Below are 16,742 nucleotides of genomic sequence, written 5' to 3'. Positions count from 1 at the left end.
ATTCAAGTTGTATTTTTATTAAAAAGTGAATATTTACTACCTATTGACCATCTTTCGAATAAAATCTGTCCAGACCAGCCCGAATAGATCGCGAACCATAATTCTATTAGGTACAAACAAATATTTTTGTAGAAACTGTACAAGATTAGTTTACACATCCTCGAATAGTTCCATGCGCCGTGGACTAATAAAAGCCTGAAAAGAAATGTTCAGTTGATTTAATAAAAATTCAGCTCGAACTGGTTCATGTTTTTGCTTTTCTATTTTTTGAAAAGTTTTTTTACAATTGTCTAATGTTCACATTGTTATTAACTATTTTTGGGAAGGTTAAATCTTGTAATAAAATTAATATTAATTGATACTAATGTAATACGGAAAAGTACCGGGCCCAAAATGAGACCACATGGTGCTAAAAGCAACCCTAGGCTGGAACGTGATAAGAATACTAATGAGCCTTCGAACTATGGTGGGAATCTACCCACATCTGTTATCCAACTGTTTGGACAAACATTAGAACTGCTAGAATTTATTTTAAAAAAGAAAAAGACGACGTGTCCATAAAGTAAAATTGATTTTGCGTTAAATTTTGTGTTAAGAGCACGTAATAGTTTTATGGTTGGAACCTTTGGTGAGACACTCAAATTACGAGACAGTTTCGCCACTAACCAAAACTCTTTATTTTACTCTCGATATTAAGACTAGAGTAGAGCAAGAGAAACTTGGTTTTAAAATAAAAGACATTAGCTTTTTCCCGTTGGTCACGTCCAAGAGGGACAACATTTTAAAACAAAGTCATATGCGTTTGGGTCAAGGAATAATTGGGGCTTACCTCAACAAAAACCGAAACTGTGCAATACTATAATCGCTCGCGCAGGCCGCCTGCAGCCCCTCCACCCCCGATATGCCGACGCCGACGTGCGCCTTTTGAATCATCGCCACGTCATTGGCCCCGTCGCCGATCGCCAACGTGATCGATTTTGTGAATTTCGTCACGTACTCCACCACTTCCGCTTTCTGCATCGGTGATACTCTACAGCAAACCACCACCTAAACAATTTTATCTGTCCAAATACGATTACAACCATCCAGCAATCACAAGTACCTTGCAAGAGACACATAACCTCAAAAAATCGTTTCTTAATTCACAGGTGAGAGCATACTTTAACGTTTTCCCATCGATCACGAGGGCTATTTCGTTCTGTCTCTCGAGGTTCTCTCCTAGTTCGCCACAGTGACGAAGAATGGCCTCTCTCGCTCTCTAAAAGTAACGCAACATTTGGCCTTTTTGTTAAACGTTATTATTATTATTATTATTTACATCTAATCCATCCTCGTTTAAAATAATGATCTGCATCCCTTGGGAAATGAGCCTACAAGAGTATCCGATATTGATGGCGGTCTCTTGTTTATCCCCCGTCAACACCCAAATGTTAATGTCGGCCTTCAGTAGGGTGGCGATCGTTTCCGGGACACCCTCTTGTAATTTATCCTCGATGGCCGTGGCACCGAGAAGTTTCAATTTGCGTTCGATGAGATTGGCAGCTTCTTCGATTTTTTCTGAAAAACACTGTTTTGATTCCCGTCGGGATCGTTTTTACATGTTCACCTTCTCTGTGCTGTAAACTACAACTCGCTTTATGGTACATCTGCTTCCAATCCTCGTAGTCGCTCACCTTCAATTCGACCACGGCACAACACAAAGTGCGAAGACCTTCGGTGGCGAACGCCTCTAAATGCTGCAGTAATAAGTCTCTATATTCACGTGTAGAAGCATTATTATCTAATCTGAAAAAAACGATTATTCAAGATTTTTTTTGCACTTAATGGGTATTACGAGGGTAAAGTAAGATCTTCAATTAACTCCCCTTGCAGTGGTGTGAGCTAGAAACGTTCAGTCTTGGCTTGGCAGCTGTCAACGATGGAAAGGAGTATTGATACTATACTACCGCTCAAAAGTATTTGCTCACATATGACTGTTTTAAAGTTATAACTGAAAATTATTTTCAGTTATTCTTATGAAACAGTTTATTTATAACAAAATGAATATAAACAATAGATTTTTCAATTAATTAAATTTAAGAAAATCAAATTTTGTATTCATCTACATGTCCGCCTCAATTTTTAATGTATCAATTATCGAATTTTTTAATTAAGATTGACGTATCTACCCTCAAAATAATTTTTAAAAATGTTACTATTTTGTTGTACCTAAACAAATTATGAAAATATTTCCAGTGGTTCTCAAACTATGACCAAAAATGCAATAAAATTGAGAAATTGATAAAAAAATTATCAAAAAAAAGTGACTCAACCAAAAGTGCCCTAACGATCCAAATTTTTAATTTAGCATAACGTTTCTATCCTTAAATTTATCCTCAGGAATCTTATTATTATTTCGTGAAAAAATTATACAAATGTCTCTACTGGTACTCAAATTATGACCAAAAATGTCCTTAAAAAAAATAAAAATCATTAAATTAGTTTTAAAAATTTTGAATTTTTATGACTTTGAATGACAAAATCGCCTTTAACTCAAAAAGTTGTTCAGGTACAAAAAATGTTGATACATGAAATTCTTTGAAAATAATAAGACCCTTTTATGAGGAATTTTTTTTTTAATGTTCCAATTATTTCATGGAAATGTTGGCAATTAAATTGAGAAATTGGTAAAAAAATTAGCAAAAAAAAGTGGTTCAACCAAAAATGCCCTTTTTACTCAAATCTTAAATTCAGAATGACGTTTTTACACTTTAATTCATCCTCAAGAATTCCACTAATTTACTGTGAAGTAATTGTAAAAATATTTCCAGTGATTCTCAAATTATGACCAAAAATGTTCATTAAAAATAAAAATCATAAAATTAAAATTTCATTTTAAAAGGTACAATTTTGGTGGCTCTTGGATGACAAAATCGGCTTTAACTCAAAAAGTTTTTGACGTAGTAAAAAAGTTCGTTTATGAAATTATTTAAAAACAAATGCCCTTTTTTATTTTTTATTTTTTTAAAAATAAATCAATTATTTTATAGTATAATATTTGCAATAAAAGTCAAAAATTTGTTAAATAATTATCAAAAAAAAGTAGTTCAAGCAAAAATTTTTCAATTATTCACATTTTAAATTAAAAGTGACGTATCTACCCTTAAAATAATCCTTGAATAGATTACTATTTTGTTGTAAAAAAATTAAGAAAATATTTTCAGTGGCTCTCAAGCTATGTCCAAAAATGTTCGTTAAAAAATTAAAAATCATAAAATTCCAAACTGATTTTAAACTCTTTAAATTTAATGGCTTTTGGACCTCGGATGAGAAAATCGCCTCTAGCTTAAAAAGTTTTTGGGGTACAAAAAATTTTACTATATAAAATTGCTTATAAATAATATGACTTTTGTATGTATAATTTTTTTTGAATAATAATTCAAATGTTTTATAGAAATATTTGCCATATAATTGAAAAAGTTGTAAAAAACAGAGTAAAAAAAAAGGCCCAACAGCTTCACAGAGTTTCGGTAGTCTTCTAATTAATTTGTCCAAAGTTTCCTGAGGTATCTTGTGTCAGTCTTCTTGGATGATCGTCCACAAGTCTTCTTTTGATGTGGGGCATGATTTTCGCAATTGTCTATCCAATTCATCCCACAGTAATTCGATATTTTAAGGTCCGGTGATTGTGGGGGCCATACCATAACTTTCAGAAGATGTTGCCTTTGTAATTGACCTAAATATTGCTTGCACAATTTCGACGTGTGCATGTCATTATCATGTTGAAAGATAAAGTTTTCCCCAATTATTCGAGTACCAAAGGGAAGTACATTGTCACTTAAAATTGTTTTGTTCCCTCTATTCTAATTAGATCGCCCACTGCAGATCCACCGTACAATTCTCAGCGACCCTTTCATTGGCATAACGGTGAACAACAACTCGCCTCTTCGTTCCAAAAACCTCGAATTCCGGTCATCAATGGTCCATTCTTTGTGTGATTGGGCCCATTCAAGTCTTTTCTTCTTATTAACATCCTTCAGTAGCGGTTTTGATACAGTTAAACGTCCTTTAAGACCAGCATTATAAAGTCGTCGTTTTACTGTCGAAACACTAACCGCTTTTTTACGCTCCTTGTTGATCTTTGCTGTGATTTCAGGGGCGATAAGGCGTCTATTGCGTTTGCTTGTAATTATAATATTTAAATTTCCTTTGAACTTGTCGCCTTTGGCCTTCCCGATCGAGGTTTGTTGCTAATAGTCTTTAGTCTTAGTTTTTTAGAAGAAGTGCATATTTTCACCACATTGTTTGTTATTTGCAAGACTATTTTTCAATACTCAGTTTTTTTCAACGAACCATAGTTGATAGGTATGCTGTTTAAGCATATATGCGATTTACAAAAGAGATACAATCTAAATATAAATATAAAGATAAGATTTTTGTATCTAATTCAAAGTATTAAAAAGAATACATGGTGCGCAAATACTTTTGAGCGGTAGTGTAAGTATGAATTACGGTCTTTCTTTAGATTTCCGTGGTTTAAAGGTTTAACCCCTATGGAAATCTATCTCTAGTTGAGTAATGGCGCATAGTGGGCCAGAGATGATCTTAAATCTTCAAAAAGTCCAACAAATAATTTTTATTTGGACAGGATTTATATTATCATAATAATTATGACAAACGAGCTTTGAAATATCTAAAAGCAATAGAGTCCAGGCATTCGGTCACTATAACATAACATTTAAAATCCAAAGATTTAAAACATATTAATTATTTCAACATCTAACATTTTCAGATTGGACCCAAATCAGCGTGGTTCAGTATCGAAAGCGGAAATTTAAATGACAGATAGAAAGGCTAAAAATTATATCAATTTATAATGTAAACTATATTCGAAAAATTATCTCTTACAAAGATAGATACAGGATATCAAAAATTTTTAAAATATTTCAATTTGATATACATATTTTCAAAATCTTTAATTGAAATTTGGTATGTTTGAATAGGTAGCAAAAATACATATTTTTATGAAAAAAAAATGTATTTTACTTCAACTAGTAGCATGCGTACGGACATCTCTTGGTTTTATTTAATATTTAATAAAAAAAAATGGTGCGCTACTTATTTTTTTTACTGATTAAGTTTTTAACAAAAAATCGCCTTTAAGTTTTTTTTGTTTGACTTGCCGTTTGCCACAAAAAAATTAAAATACATACTGACTCCAAAAAAAAAAATAAACAAAAACTGAAATAAAAAATTTATTAAAACTAGTGACTATCAGCAACAATAACAAAATAAAAGAAGATTAAACGTAAAATTACAAAAAAAATACTCAAAAATGTAGTTCTAACTCTTCTAACTAATGCATGTATTCCAGTTGATACTTCATGAGGATTTTCATTGCGGCTTGCTGAATCCTTAGAATTAAATCTTCCCTTATAAATGCAGGCATCTTTATCTTTAATAGTCTAGGGAATTAAGATCCGGTGACCTGAGTGGCCACTGGTCCAATACCATTAACAAGTTCATTATTTAAGTCTTTTTTTTTCAGCCGGCCAATCTATCGTTGTGAATAATTTGTATTAAGCCATTCTTTCTGAATTCAACTCTTATCCGATAAATTAATGAGTTAATCCTCTAGATAATCCTGCAGATCATTTTTAAGAAACTTCAGAAACAGTTCCGAGTAGAATTTTGGAGTATTCTTTAAAAATTTTGGATTTTCCTCCATTGAACTTACATACTTGCCTTCTGAAATTCTTTTATTAAAGTAGCATCAAGAACTACTTCTTCTACATGTCCATCACAATATCACACAATTGTTTAGATTAATATCTAAATACTATACACAATTTTATTGGCAAAGTTAATAATAATTATTTTCAAAAGAAATGATGAAAAAAGTGTCATAATGAATTGCAAATACACAAAAAACATTTTGTGTTAAATGAAAAGAAATTATAGTCGTTTTTTGTTGTAAACTAAGCGAGGACTCCGCAAATAATTTTTATTCAGAATAAAATCAGTGACGTACATTTTTTTTCAATAAAATTGTGCGAAGATGTTTCAGTACGCACGTCACTGGTGAAAGTAAAATAATAATATTTGTAAAAAAATGTATCTTTATTATCTAACCAAACGTGCCGAATTTCATCTAAAAATCTAAAGTAGTTTTGAAAATATAATCAAATTTAAATATTTAATTTGAAACTTTGACACGCTGTATCTTGGTAACGAAGCATTTTTCAAATATCCGCTTTCAATACTGGATTATCCTGATATATTCTATAGCTTCAATCTCATAAAAAAATCACTATATCAGAAAAAATTACTACCAATTTGTGAAATAAAACGAAAAAAAAACTCCAAATTGCTGAAAATCATGTAAATTTGTTTCCAGTGCTAGAAAGTAACTCTATAAAGTAAGAAAAAATAGCATTAACCACAAGTGCCTAAAATATAAACCAGGAAGAATTATTCCAGTTTTCTACAAAGTGTCGATAAATTAATAGACATGCCTGGAATTGAAAAAAAAAATAGAGATGTGTGCACAATGTTTCAGTATCTCTAATTGGTTTAGCAGTAAAATGATGTTTTATTATGAAACAAAAATCATTGAAGACCTTAATTTACAGACAACCCTCATATATTAGTGTCACCTATTACCTTTCATAAATCACAGTGTCTGCCCCTTTACAAAACAATTTAATTTTTCCTTGTGGATCCTTGACAATGACCGACATCCTTTTTCTAGCCGACGTGAATTCTAGGACAGTCAACACCTCATATCTAAAAAAAAATTCATTTGAATTCAAAAATTCATTTTTTTTTTTCAATAATTTCCACATTTCAATGGTTCATTTCAAAACTTTCCACCACGGATTTATCGAAAACCACTGTTTAAAAAAAAACGCCGAAATACGTCAAAAGGTTTGTCAAGGGGGCAAATTTCTAACCTAAAATTACTTCATCCTCTGCCCCCCAGGGTCATCCCCTTAAAAATTTTAAATGGCAAGGGATATCGAGTAACAGCTTGTTTAAAAGGTCTTCCGAAGTCTTTTATTTTGACGTTTGATTTTTTTAAATCGGTCGATTCGTTTTCGAGAACATTAAAAAAATCTTTGTTTATCTTAATTTGTTCAGATAGAAAACAAAAACATGAAAATATCAGTTTTTATTTCAATAAGTGTTCAAAATGTTGCCCGTTTTTGGCCAAACAATGATATAGGCGATGTTCAAATTTCTGACGGACATTTTCAAAAACATCTTGTGGGATATTATGGCAGCTGTCGATGATGCGTTGACGAAGATCCAAACTTTCAGGTTGGGGAGTAAAGACAATAGATTTCAAATTACCCCATAGGAAAAAGTCTAACGGCGTTATATCAGGAGATCTAGCAGGCAATTCTATAGGCCCCCTTCGCCCTATCCATTTATCTGGAAACTCGTCGTCTAGCCATTGCCGAACGGGAAGAACATAGTGAGGAGGAGCGCCGTCTTGCTGGAAATATATTTTGGCCTCATCAAGTATAGGGTTTCCATCATCATCGATTTGGTTTTCAATGGATTCAGTGATAAGCGGATTGATGGTATTTTCCAACATATTCAAATAAATGTCTCCATTTAAATTTCCGTTAATAAATAATGGCCCAATCACTTTATTCCCTAAAATGTCTGTCCATACATTAATTTTTTGAGGGTACTGGGGTATGCCATGCTGCAAAGGCATGAGGATTTTCATTGCTCCAATATCTACAGTTATGATTAATAACAAATCCATTTAGATAAAATGCGCATTCATCGCTGAAGCAGATATTCTTTACATGAATAGTATTATCATTAATCGCTCGTCTTCGGTTAACTCTTGCAATATTTTTATTTTGAATGGAAGAAATTTATGAAGTTTGGTAACTGTGTGAACAGAGCCTAATGAAATAGCAGTGGCAGCAACAATTTTGCGTAATGGGGTATTAGGATTTATTCTAAAATGACCCAAAACTTCAACTTGAGCGGCTTCATCCAAAATGCGCCGATGATCACGTTTTTTATCTGCAACTTATCCAGTTTCAGTAAACTTGATAACAAGGTCCAAAACATACCTATGCGAAGTTATCTTCTTCGGATGTCTGGCGTTAAACGTGACGGCAGTTTGCCGAGCACATTAATTTTGGGCACCATAAATTAGAATAATTTCCATTCTTTCGGCTAGTGTGCAGGCCATTTTAAAAGTAAAATCTTGAATCCAACAAATAAATTTTCACTATTCCAAAACTGTCACAAATGTAACTGATGGCAAAATAAATTATTTATTTTCCTTAGCAACTAAATAACTAAGCAGGTATAACAATAAATACAGTTCGCCCAGGATATCTGTGTTGATGAGAAGAATTTCAACAAAAATTCAGGTTTTTATTTATTTTTTTCCACGTAAAACCTTCGGAATTTCTGTTTATGTTGGTAGTTTCACGTTCAAACGGCCAGCAGTCCATGCCTGTCCGGCTATTATCGTCGCTCTCTACACATATACAGTTTGTTGCTAGGGTTTCTGTCGACAGTTTTCTATCCGATGCGATATTTGCCGGACGAATGGTTCAAATTCAGTACACACATTCAGTTAATGATCGACGACATGTCACAAGCGACAGTGGTTTAAAAAATTACCTTACAATGAACAATGACTGTTTTCAATACTTATTAAATTTGGTTAAGCTGTATATTACAAAAAAAGACACAATAATCCGACAAGCAATCAGCGCTAAAGAAAGATTGTTAGTGACTCTAAGATATTTAGCAACAGGCCGCAGCATTGAAGATCTAAAATTTACTGCAATTATTTCGCCCTAGGCGTTGGGAAAAATTATTCCAGAGACGTGCAATTCCTCTAGTTAAACCCAGAAACAGTGGGTTTTACATTTCAACTATAAGGAATATTTTAGTATTGTTCTGATGGCCCTTGTAAATGCTAACTATAAATTTGTTGATGTAAACGTTGGTTGCAATGGTAGATTATCGGATGGTGGTGTCTTCGAGTGCACCGATTTTCATGACAAACTATTGAATAAATCATTTAACTTGCCAGATAACCAAAATACAACGGAAAATTTAAATTTTATATTTGTAGCAGATAATGCGTTTGCATTGAACGAAAATATATGAAATCATACCCTCAAAAAAATTTAACTCCGGAGCAGCGAATTTTTAACTATCGTTTGAGCAGAGCAAGACGCACTGTGGAGAACGCTTTTGGGATTCTTGCAAACCGTTTCAGATTCTTTCATACCGCAATAAATATGGATCCAAAAAAAATTGACTTTATCGTGCTATCAGCTTGCGTATTACACAATTTCCCACATAAAAATGTGCCGGAAAATGCAAAACAAAATCGTGAAAAATATAAGAACTATTTTATTACTACCGGTAAACTATCTTGGAAAGATAATTTTTTGTAGTTATCGGTACCGAATTGGTAATTGTGTATTACTATTTATAACTATTTATTATAATTAAACAACATGGCTTTGTATTGTATAATTATAAAGAAAACATAAATATAGTGAAAGTGAATCAGTATCAACTTACCGCATTTTTCATTAATTTCTTCATCGTTATGCATTTCTTCTTGTTGTAGATCACTGTCTGAAGAAATAGTTGTTCGACACTTTTCGTGCTTAACAGTAAATAAAAGACTGTCATAATACCACAACACTGGCTTAAACAAATCATCTGGAGAAGAACCGCTTCTTTTCGATTGCTTCACTTTCTTCAGCCCTTTTCGAAAAGCACTTCTCATATTGTTTATTTTATTTTTTACAGAAACGACTGTAGCATGTTGATCCACTGTTTTGTAAAGTTGCAATAACTCCTCATATGTCTTATTTCTAAGTGCTCTATTAGCATATACTGCATCTCTCACTTTCCATAAACATTTATGAGCACGGTACGTTTCAATAAACTCCTTTGTAAAGTCTGGATTGTTAGCCATTACTTTATAAACGGGGAAAAATTTTAGTCTAGAGTAAAATCAGGCCGGCCGGCAAATAACGTCCACAAAACACTACACACGTTGAGTTTTTAACAATTTGCGACGAAAGACAGGCCACGACCTGTCCCCTAACTGAACGTGTGTAGCGAAAACTGGCCGGCCGGCCAAATTCTTTCCGGTCTAAGCCGGCCGGCCGCCTGAACATGAATGGGTACCTTAACGGGCAACATTTTGAACACTTATTGAAATAAAAACTGATATTTTCATGTTTTTGTTTTCTATCTGAACAAATTAAGATAAACAAAGATTTTTCTAATTTTCTCGAAAACGAATCGACCGATTTAAAAAAATCAAACGTCAAAATAAAAGACTTTGAAAGACCTTTTAAACAAGCTATTACTCGATACCCCTTGCCATTTGAAATTTTTAAGGGGATAACTCTGGGGGGCAGAGGGTAAAGTAATTTTAAGTTAGAAAGTTGTCCCCCTTGACAAACCTTTTGACGTATTTCGGCGTTTTTGCCCTTTAAACAGTGATTTTCGATAAATCCGTGGTGGGAAGTTTTCAAATGAACACCCTGTATGTATGTATATTATACCTTTCAGTAACTCCCAGGGCGGTAATTTCAACATAATCAGGAGTTCTACTGTTAAAAACGTAACCGAACTTGGCGGCCCCGTAAACCAGCGCCCTCTCGTCTGGAGATGCGGCATGATAAACTATCGAACCGTCGGGCATTTTTTCCGGTATCACTGTGTGACACACAGAGAGAAGGACTAATAAGTCTCGTATTAATTCCGAATCTTTGTGATGGTTTCTTAGATTCTTGAAATTAAATTTTAAAAATATCGAAAGACAGTTTGAACAAGTGGCTTACTTGTACGAGTAATGATTCCTCAGTGATGCTAGTGGGTGTGTATATTTCGTGTCCTATAGCGCACCGTTTAAACTCCATAATATTCCTGGTCAAAGTACCGGTTTTATCCGAAAAAATATATTTCACCTGTCCGAGTTCCTCGTTTAAATTTGAGGTTCTCGCCATCGCGGGTGTGTCAGTTTCCTCGTGGTACATTTGCCGGTCCATGTTTATAAAAATCGCCTAAAATAAACCAAATAAAAGTGAAAAAGATTTTCAGAATAACCAATACCAACCAACCTGTATGAATCGAACAACTTCCAAAGTAACTTGCAACGAAATCGGAATGAGGTTATTAAAAAGGATCAGAAAAGTCAAAAAGGTATACAAAAAGTTTTCTCCGCCTTCGATTCCGATGTAATAATGAGTATTAGCGTTGGCACGATTCCAAAACACATTGAATATGGTACAAATCAGGCACATGACGAACAACAAACCGAACAACAGTAAAATCTGGATGTTGGTCATTTTATCGATGGTGGACCGTTTTAGTGGGGCTTTGGTCGAATTGCGCATCAGTTTGGTCTCGTGGCCAGTGTAAATAACTAAACCGAACACCCAGGAGGTGTTACGCAGCATCGCGCCACGGAGCAGGATTTGATCCGGACCCAACGGTTCATGACTAAAACGGAAAAACGTTTAGTAGATGACGCATTTTAATTTTTATTACTCTTTACGGTTTTCCATATTCCTTTAAAACTCCGGTGAATTCGTACAGGTGTCTATTAGGTGGTTCGCATTCCAAAGTGCCGGTCAATTCCTTAAGGTGATTAAGGGTCGTCAGTTTGGCGGTACTGGGTAACGCTTGTCTGATTTTTAAATTCGTTTCGCCATCCAAATTCGCCGTTTCGATAAAGCTCATACCTTGAGGTTCACTGTAAGAAATTTCTCTTTTAATATTTAATAAGAATTGAAAATATTCGTTCATTTTTTCTAAAAACTCTTACTAGACCTAAATAAAAATTGGAAAAATTTGTCAATTTTATTTGTAAGAAAGTGTCCTTCATAAATGAATCTTTTTAGATTTCTCGTTTCCATCCCCTAGGAAGGGTAGATGTCACTTTTAGAAGCTAAAATGGAAATAGTTGTAATCGTTTTAGGAAGACGTTCAATTCTCTTTCCAATGATATCCTTCTTTGTTGTGTTTTGTCTCGATGTTTCCAATTCCGCATTTCAGATAAAAATAATTAGAAGAGTAGGTTGCACCGTTAAAATTATTTAATAAGAGGAAGAAAATCTAGTTTAAAGAATTGGTTTTTTATTTATTAATTATTTTACTTCTACAAAAGATTTTTTTACTTTCGAAAGAGAAACGTCTATAATAAAACACATGGGATCTACTCACGCACTATCATTATTCACTGTCAAAAACAATTCTATTCATGGGAAGAGTGTATCCGAGCAAAAACAGTCGAATAATATGTAAATCCACATTTTAAATTAAATAAATCATTACGAATGACCCGTGTATATATTCGAATATTTTTAATAAAATAATAGGGCAAATGTTGATATTTAAATTTAAACTTGTAGTTTTATATTTAATACAGTAGAGTCTCGATAACGTGAACAGCCTAATTGGTATTCAGCCTATTCTAAAACGTGAACGCCAAAAATATCTCGCCTCTATAACGTGAACAAAAAAATATTTATAACGTGTTACCTGTAGGCATTAAGCGGCATTTCGCCGCCAAATAGTATATCTTGTTTGTACATGTTTGGAAGAGATATGAAATTTGAGTCTTATTCAGTGTTTATTTGCCGATCAATACGAAACAAGCACGATGTCTACTAAGAAAGTAAATTATTTAACTCTGGAAAAAAAAGCCCAACTCTTGTCCGATGTTAGTAGAGGTTGTGGAGTTACCTTTTTAGCAAAAAAGTATGGAATAGCCAAATCCACGGTGTGTGCAATTAAGAAGAAAAAAGACCAAATTACCTCAACAGTTGCCTTGACTTTTTCTGGACAAGGTAAACGAAAATCTCTTAGACCTTCTGAATATCCATTAATGGAAAAAGCTGTGTATAAGTGGTTTTTGCGACAACGAGAGAGGAATGCACCAATCAGTGGTTTAATTTTAAAAGAGAAAGCCAAATATTTTCACGAAAAACTATACGATAAAAATTCCACTTTTTCTGCGAGCTCGGGGTGGTTGCAAAAGTTCAAGAAAAGATTTGGCATACGCTTCCTAACTATCTTCTCAGCCCGAGCTGGTTTCACCATTCTTACGTAAACTTGAAGAAAAAATCAAGGACCTAAACTTAGACTATAATCAAGTGTACAACGCCGATGACTGGAAGTTTTTACCCGGAAAGACTTACGTACCCAGTGAAGAAAAAACTGCCTCTGGAAGAAAAACAGCCAAAGAAAGAATAACGTTTCTAGCAAGTACAAATGCGACTGGACTACATAAATTGACTCCTTTGGTAATAGGGAAGTTTTAAGAACTCTTACATTCCTGTACACTACAAAAACTTACAATCTGCATAGATGACAGCCGGAATTTTTAAGGAATGGTTCAAAGAAATTTTTGTTCCTGAGGTAAATTTCCTGCCATAGCTATACATTTCAAAATTAAAAGTTTCTTTTAATTTTAGGTGAGAAAATTTCTTAAGAAACAAGGTCTTCCAGAGAAAGCACTTCTTTTATTGGATAATGCCCCCAGTCATCCCCCAGTAGAGACATTTTTATCTGATGATGGACTAATTCAAGTTATGTATATGCCTCCCAATGTGACACCCTTAATTCAACCTATGGACCAAAACGTTATTAGGTTGACTAAACTGCATTATCGCTCCATGTGTTTGGCAATGGTTGTAGCTAATAAATCTAAGGACATGAATGTCATTATCAAACAATACAACCTCAGGGATGCTATTTTAAAGTTATCACGAGCATGGAATAAATTAGAACCAGCAACCATTAAAAAGTGTTGGAAAAATTTTTTCGAAAGCCAAAGCAATGATGATCGTGAAGACACAATACCCTTGGCAACTCTTCGTCAAGAATTGCTAAGCCTGAATAGCGTTGTAGAGACTAACCTCAATTTATTAGAAGAAATTGATCCAGGGCAAGACTTCGAACGTGGAGATATCGAAGAATGGAATAAAGATGACTTCGTTGAACATGATGAGAATTGTACTGCAGTGTCTAATGATTCAGAAACCGAACAGGATCAAGATCCAGAGGTTTCTCAGGCTATGAATAAAGTCACTCACGTTGAGGTAGTTCTTATATTTAATGGGCGGAGCAAAACAATGCCGACTTCGAGGATATTCAGTCTTTACACAAATTACGTGAATGTACAACTATTCTTTTAAACAAACAACGTATCCGTCAAACAAAGTTAGATAACTTTTTTCTAAAAACAACGGATTAAATATAAATAATGTACATTGTACTTACTTACATACAAATACTTACCTATATAATAAATATTTTTTTCTTTATCATGTATAAACATATATATTTTCAACTATGTATTACTAACTGTATAACATATTTTTGTTTGATTTTCCAATAAAATATATATTCAAAGTACATATACGTGTTAGTTTATCATGCGATTAACTTTATCCAGTAACATTAACTCCTCGAAAACATGAACAAAGTCATCCCTAATTAGTTCACGTTATCGAGACTCTACTGTGTGCATAATCGAAGAATTGCTGATAACTTTTAGAAATGATGTACACCATTTAAAATGAAGAAGAAATACTATTCTCATTCCGAGACATAAAACACGGTTATTTAAACGATCATTTTCTTACAATTTTGCTTATCAAATTTGGATCCGGACCGATTATCAATTTCTTGTAATAGTTTTCGTAATAGGATGATTGTACATCTAAAGAATCAGCAGGGTATATAATTTAGGTATAATTTAGGTTCTTCTTTTTTAACTTTTTGAATAATTGTTTTCTTGAGTAATTTATTACAATTTTTGGTATGGGATCATTTTTATTTATTTACTGTCTGTAATAATTTTTCTATTTTTTGTTATTTAACAAAAAATTTAATCTGTTTTTAAGGTGTTTGCATATGTATTGTTTTGCTTGATGTTAAACTGTCAAATTTAGAATTTAGAACTTTTATATCTAGGTTTATTAGGTATATGATTGAAGAAAACGCTGTATTTAATCAGTTATTAGTTAAGCGTAACTGAAATAACCATTTTTTTTAATGAACTGTGGGGCCACAATGTTAAAGACCAGAATCTGCCATGGCAGAATTCTGAATTTTTGGGCCTTTTATTTGCGTAAATTTATTACTAGATTTTGTAAACTTGTATTTTTTTTCTTTCTATGCAAATAATAAATATTTATTATTATTATTATTTATTTAATGAGAATATTTGAAAAAAAAATACCTAGAAGACAGTAGAACGAGATCAGCCGGAAAAAAATTGTTATTGGTCACTTTAACGATATCTCCGACGACAACGTCCATCCACCGTATGTTGATCCACACATCGCCCCGTAAAACTTCCACTTTTCTGTGGTTGGTTTCGTCGTCAGCTCGGTGTCTTTTCTAGAGTTAATAATAAAATAAAATAAAAAAATACACGGACATATTTTCAATTATTTGAATCAACTCACGACATCTTCGATGATTTCTTTGACGGCCGAGACCGACAAAATAAAAATGAGAGGCACTAAAGTGGTGTAACGGCCGGTGGGCGACACGTCCGGGATTTGTTGCAGCAGGGCGATCATTAAAAAAAATATATTCGCCCATCGTCGGAACTGCTCGAATAAGAATAGGGGTACAAATCTTATAATACTAAAATAAACTCCGTTAATCATTTTTAACCCTTAAATTTTGTAATCTAGTTGTTAACCTATATTTGGCTGTGGAGATCCTATTATTACAATACTTAATGACAGGAGGTTGAGCCCGGTTTATGAAGATTACGCGGTGCTCCTGATCGTCCAGAGTGTCCCCGCTCGTTTCGGTCTCCTCGCGGTCCATCGCCGATGGAACCGCGCCATCGTGCTCATCTGAAACCACAAATAAAAATTCAAATTTCTCGCACAGTTTCCATCAGCTCCTAGACCAGTTAATAACGCAACAAGTGACTAAAACGCTTTTTCACTGGCCTCCTTCACAACTACACAGAATCCAATTTTATGAGAATTCGTTAACTCAATTACTTACGCGTAAAGGTTCCCCAAAAGCGATGGCGAAGAATTCGAAAAATCTCTAAACGATAATCCTCCATCTGATGGTCGACCGATAAAAAAATGATACTTTAACCAATGATAATCCGAACATAATTTTGAGAAAACGACCGATTAATTTTTTGAAAAATCATCGCCACAGATTGGGTCACCATTGCACTATTATACGTCCATAAGGTGTCGTATGAAAGGGAAAAAATCGATAAGACAAGGAACGGCGCAGTCTTGCTGTTGTTCCATAGGGAAATGTTTATACGGGGGGCGGCTAAGAAGTTATAGTGACCGCCTAAAGTTCTGCATAAATTCGATAAAAATTAGAGACGACATGATTTTTGGAGAAAACGCTCGGACCCGTCGATTTTTATTTTAAGTTGCGCATTATTTCACATACATTTTTGTATACAGGGTGGAACAAAAAAAAGATATGACGTCATCGGTCATTTTTTTAAATGGAATTCCAAGCAAGTTTCGTATAACACACCTTATCTCAAAACTCAACTGTTTTAGAAATATTTACATTTAAATAACAAGAAAACAAATAAGTACGTCTATTTACAAATTAAGGTAAAATCGAGCCAATTGTTTCTATTTCCATGGTTGCACTTGTCACTGTCACTTCGAAAGTTAATTATTTTTATCAGACTAAATTATGGCTAATTTAAATGCCAAATACCCAAACCATTCTAT

At 33.6% G+C, this 16,742-nt stretch overlaps 1 protein-coding gene across 8 annotated transcripts in view; it reads right to left on the bottom strand.

Moving 5' to 3' along the window:
* The window catches only part of LOC126737004 (probable phospholipid-transporting ATPase IA), a 36,122-nt gene that overhangs the window by 9,307 nt on the left and 10,073 nt on the right, over positions 1 to 16,742 (bottom strand). For 7 of the 8 annotated variants that reach the window (XM_050441670.1, XM_050441667.1, XM_050441672.1 and 4 more), the window contains 13 exons: positions 15,716 to 15,875; positions 15,474 to 15,657; positions 15,245 to 15,405; positions 11,552 to 11,749; positions 11,115 to 11,496; positions 10,836 to 11,057; positions 10,557 to 10,783; positions 6,643 to 6,765; positions 1,607 to 1,785; positions 1,319 to 1,557; positions 1,103 to 1,258; positions 830 to 1,047; positions 41 to 195 (listed from right to left, as the gene is read on the bottom strand). In XM_050441670.1, the coding sequence (XP_050297627.1) occupies positions 41 to 195; positions 830 to 1,047; positions 1,103 to 1,258; positions 1,319 to 1,557; positions 1,607 to 1,785; positions 6,643 to 6,765; positions 10,557 to 10,783; positions 10,836 to 11,057; positions 11,115 to 11,496; positions 11,552 to 11,749; positions 15,245 to 15,405; positions 15,474 to 15,657; positions 15,716 to 15,875 (2,604 nt within the window). Of the gene's footprint in view, positions 1 to 40; positions 196 to 829; positions 1,048 to 1,102; positions 1,259 to 1,318; positions 1,558 to 1,606; positions 1,786 to 6,642; positions 6,766 to 10,556; positions 10,784 to 10,835; positions 11,058 to 11,114; positions 11,497 to 11,551; positions 11,750 to 15,244; positions 15,406 to 15,473; positions 15,658 to 15,715; positions 15,876 to 16,032; positions 16,187 to 16,742 lie in introns of those variants that run through there. The other variant, XM_050441669.1, reaches the window with a different exon arrangement.

This window comes from Anthonomus grandis, chromosome 6 (genome assembly GCF_022605725.1).
Source record: "Anthonomus grandis grandis chromosome 6, icAntGran1.3, whole genome shotgun sequence".
Taxonomy (NCBI): Eukaryota; Metazoa; Arthropoda; class Insecta; order Coleoptera; family Curculionidae; genus Anthonomus; species Anthonomus grandis.
This window is presented reverse-complemented; position numbering and strand designations above follow the sequence as displayed.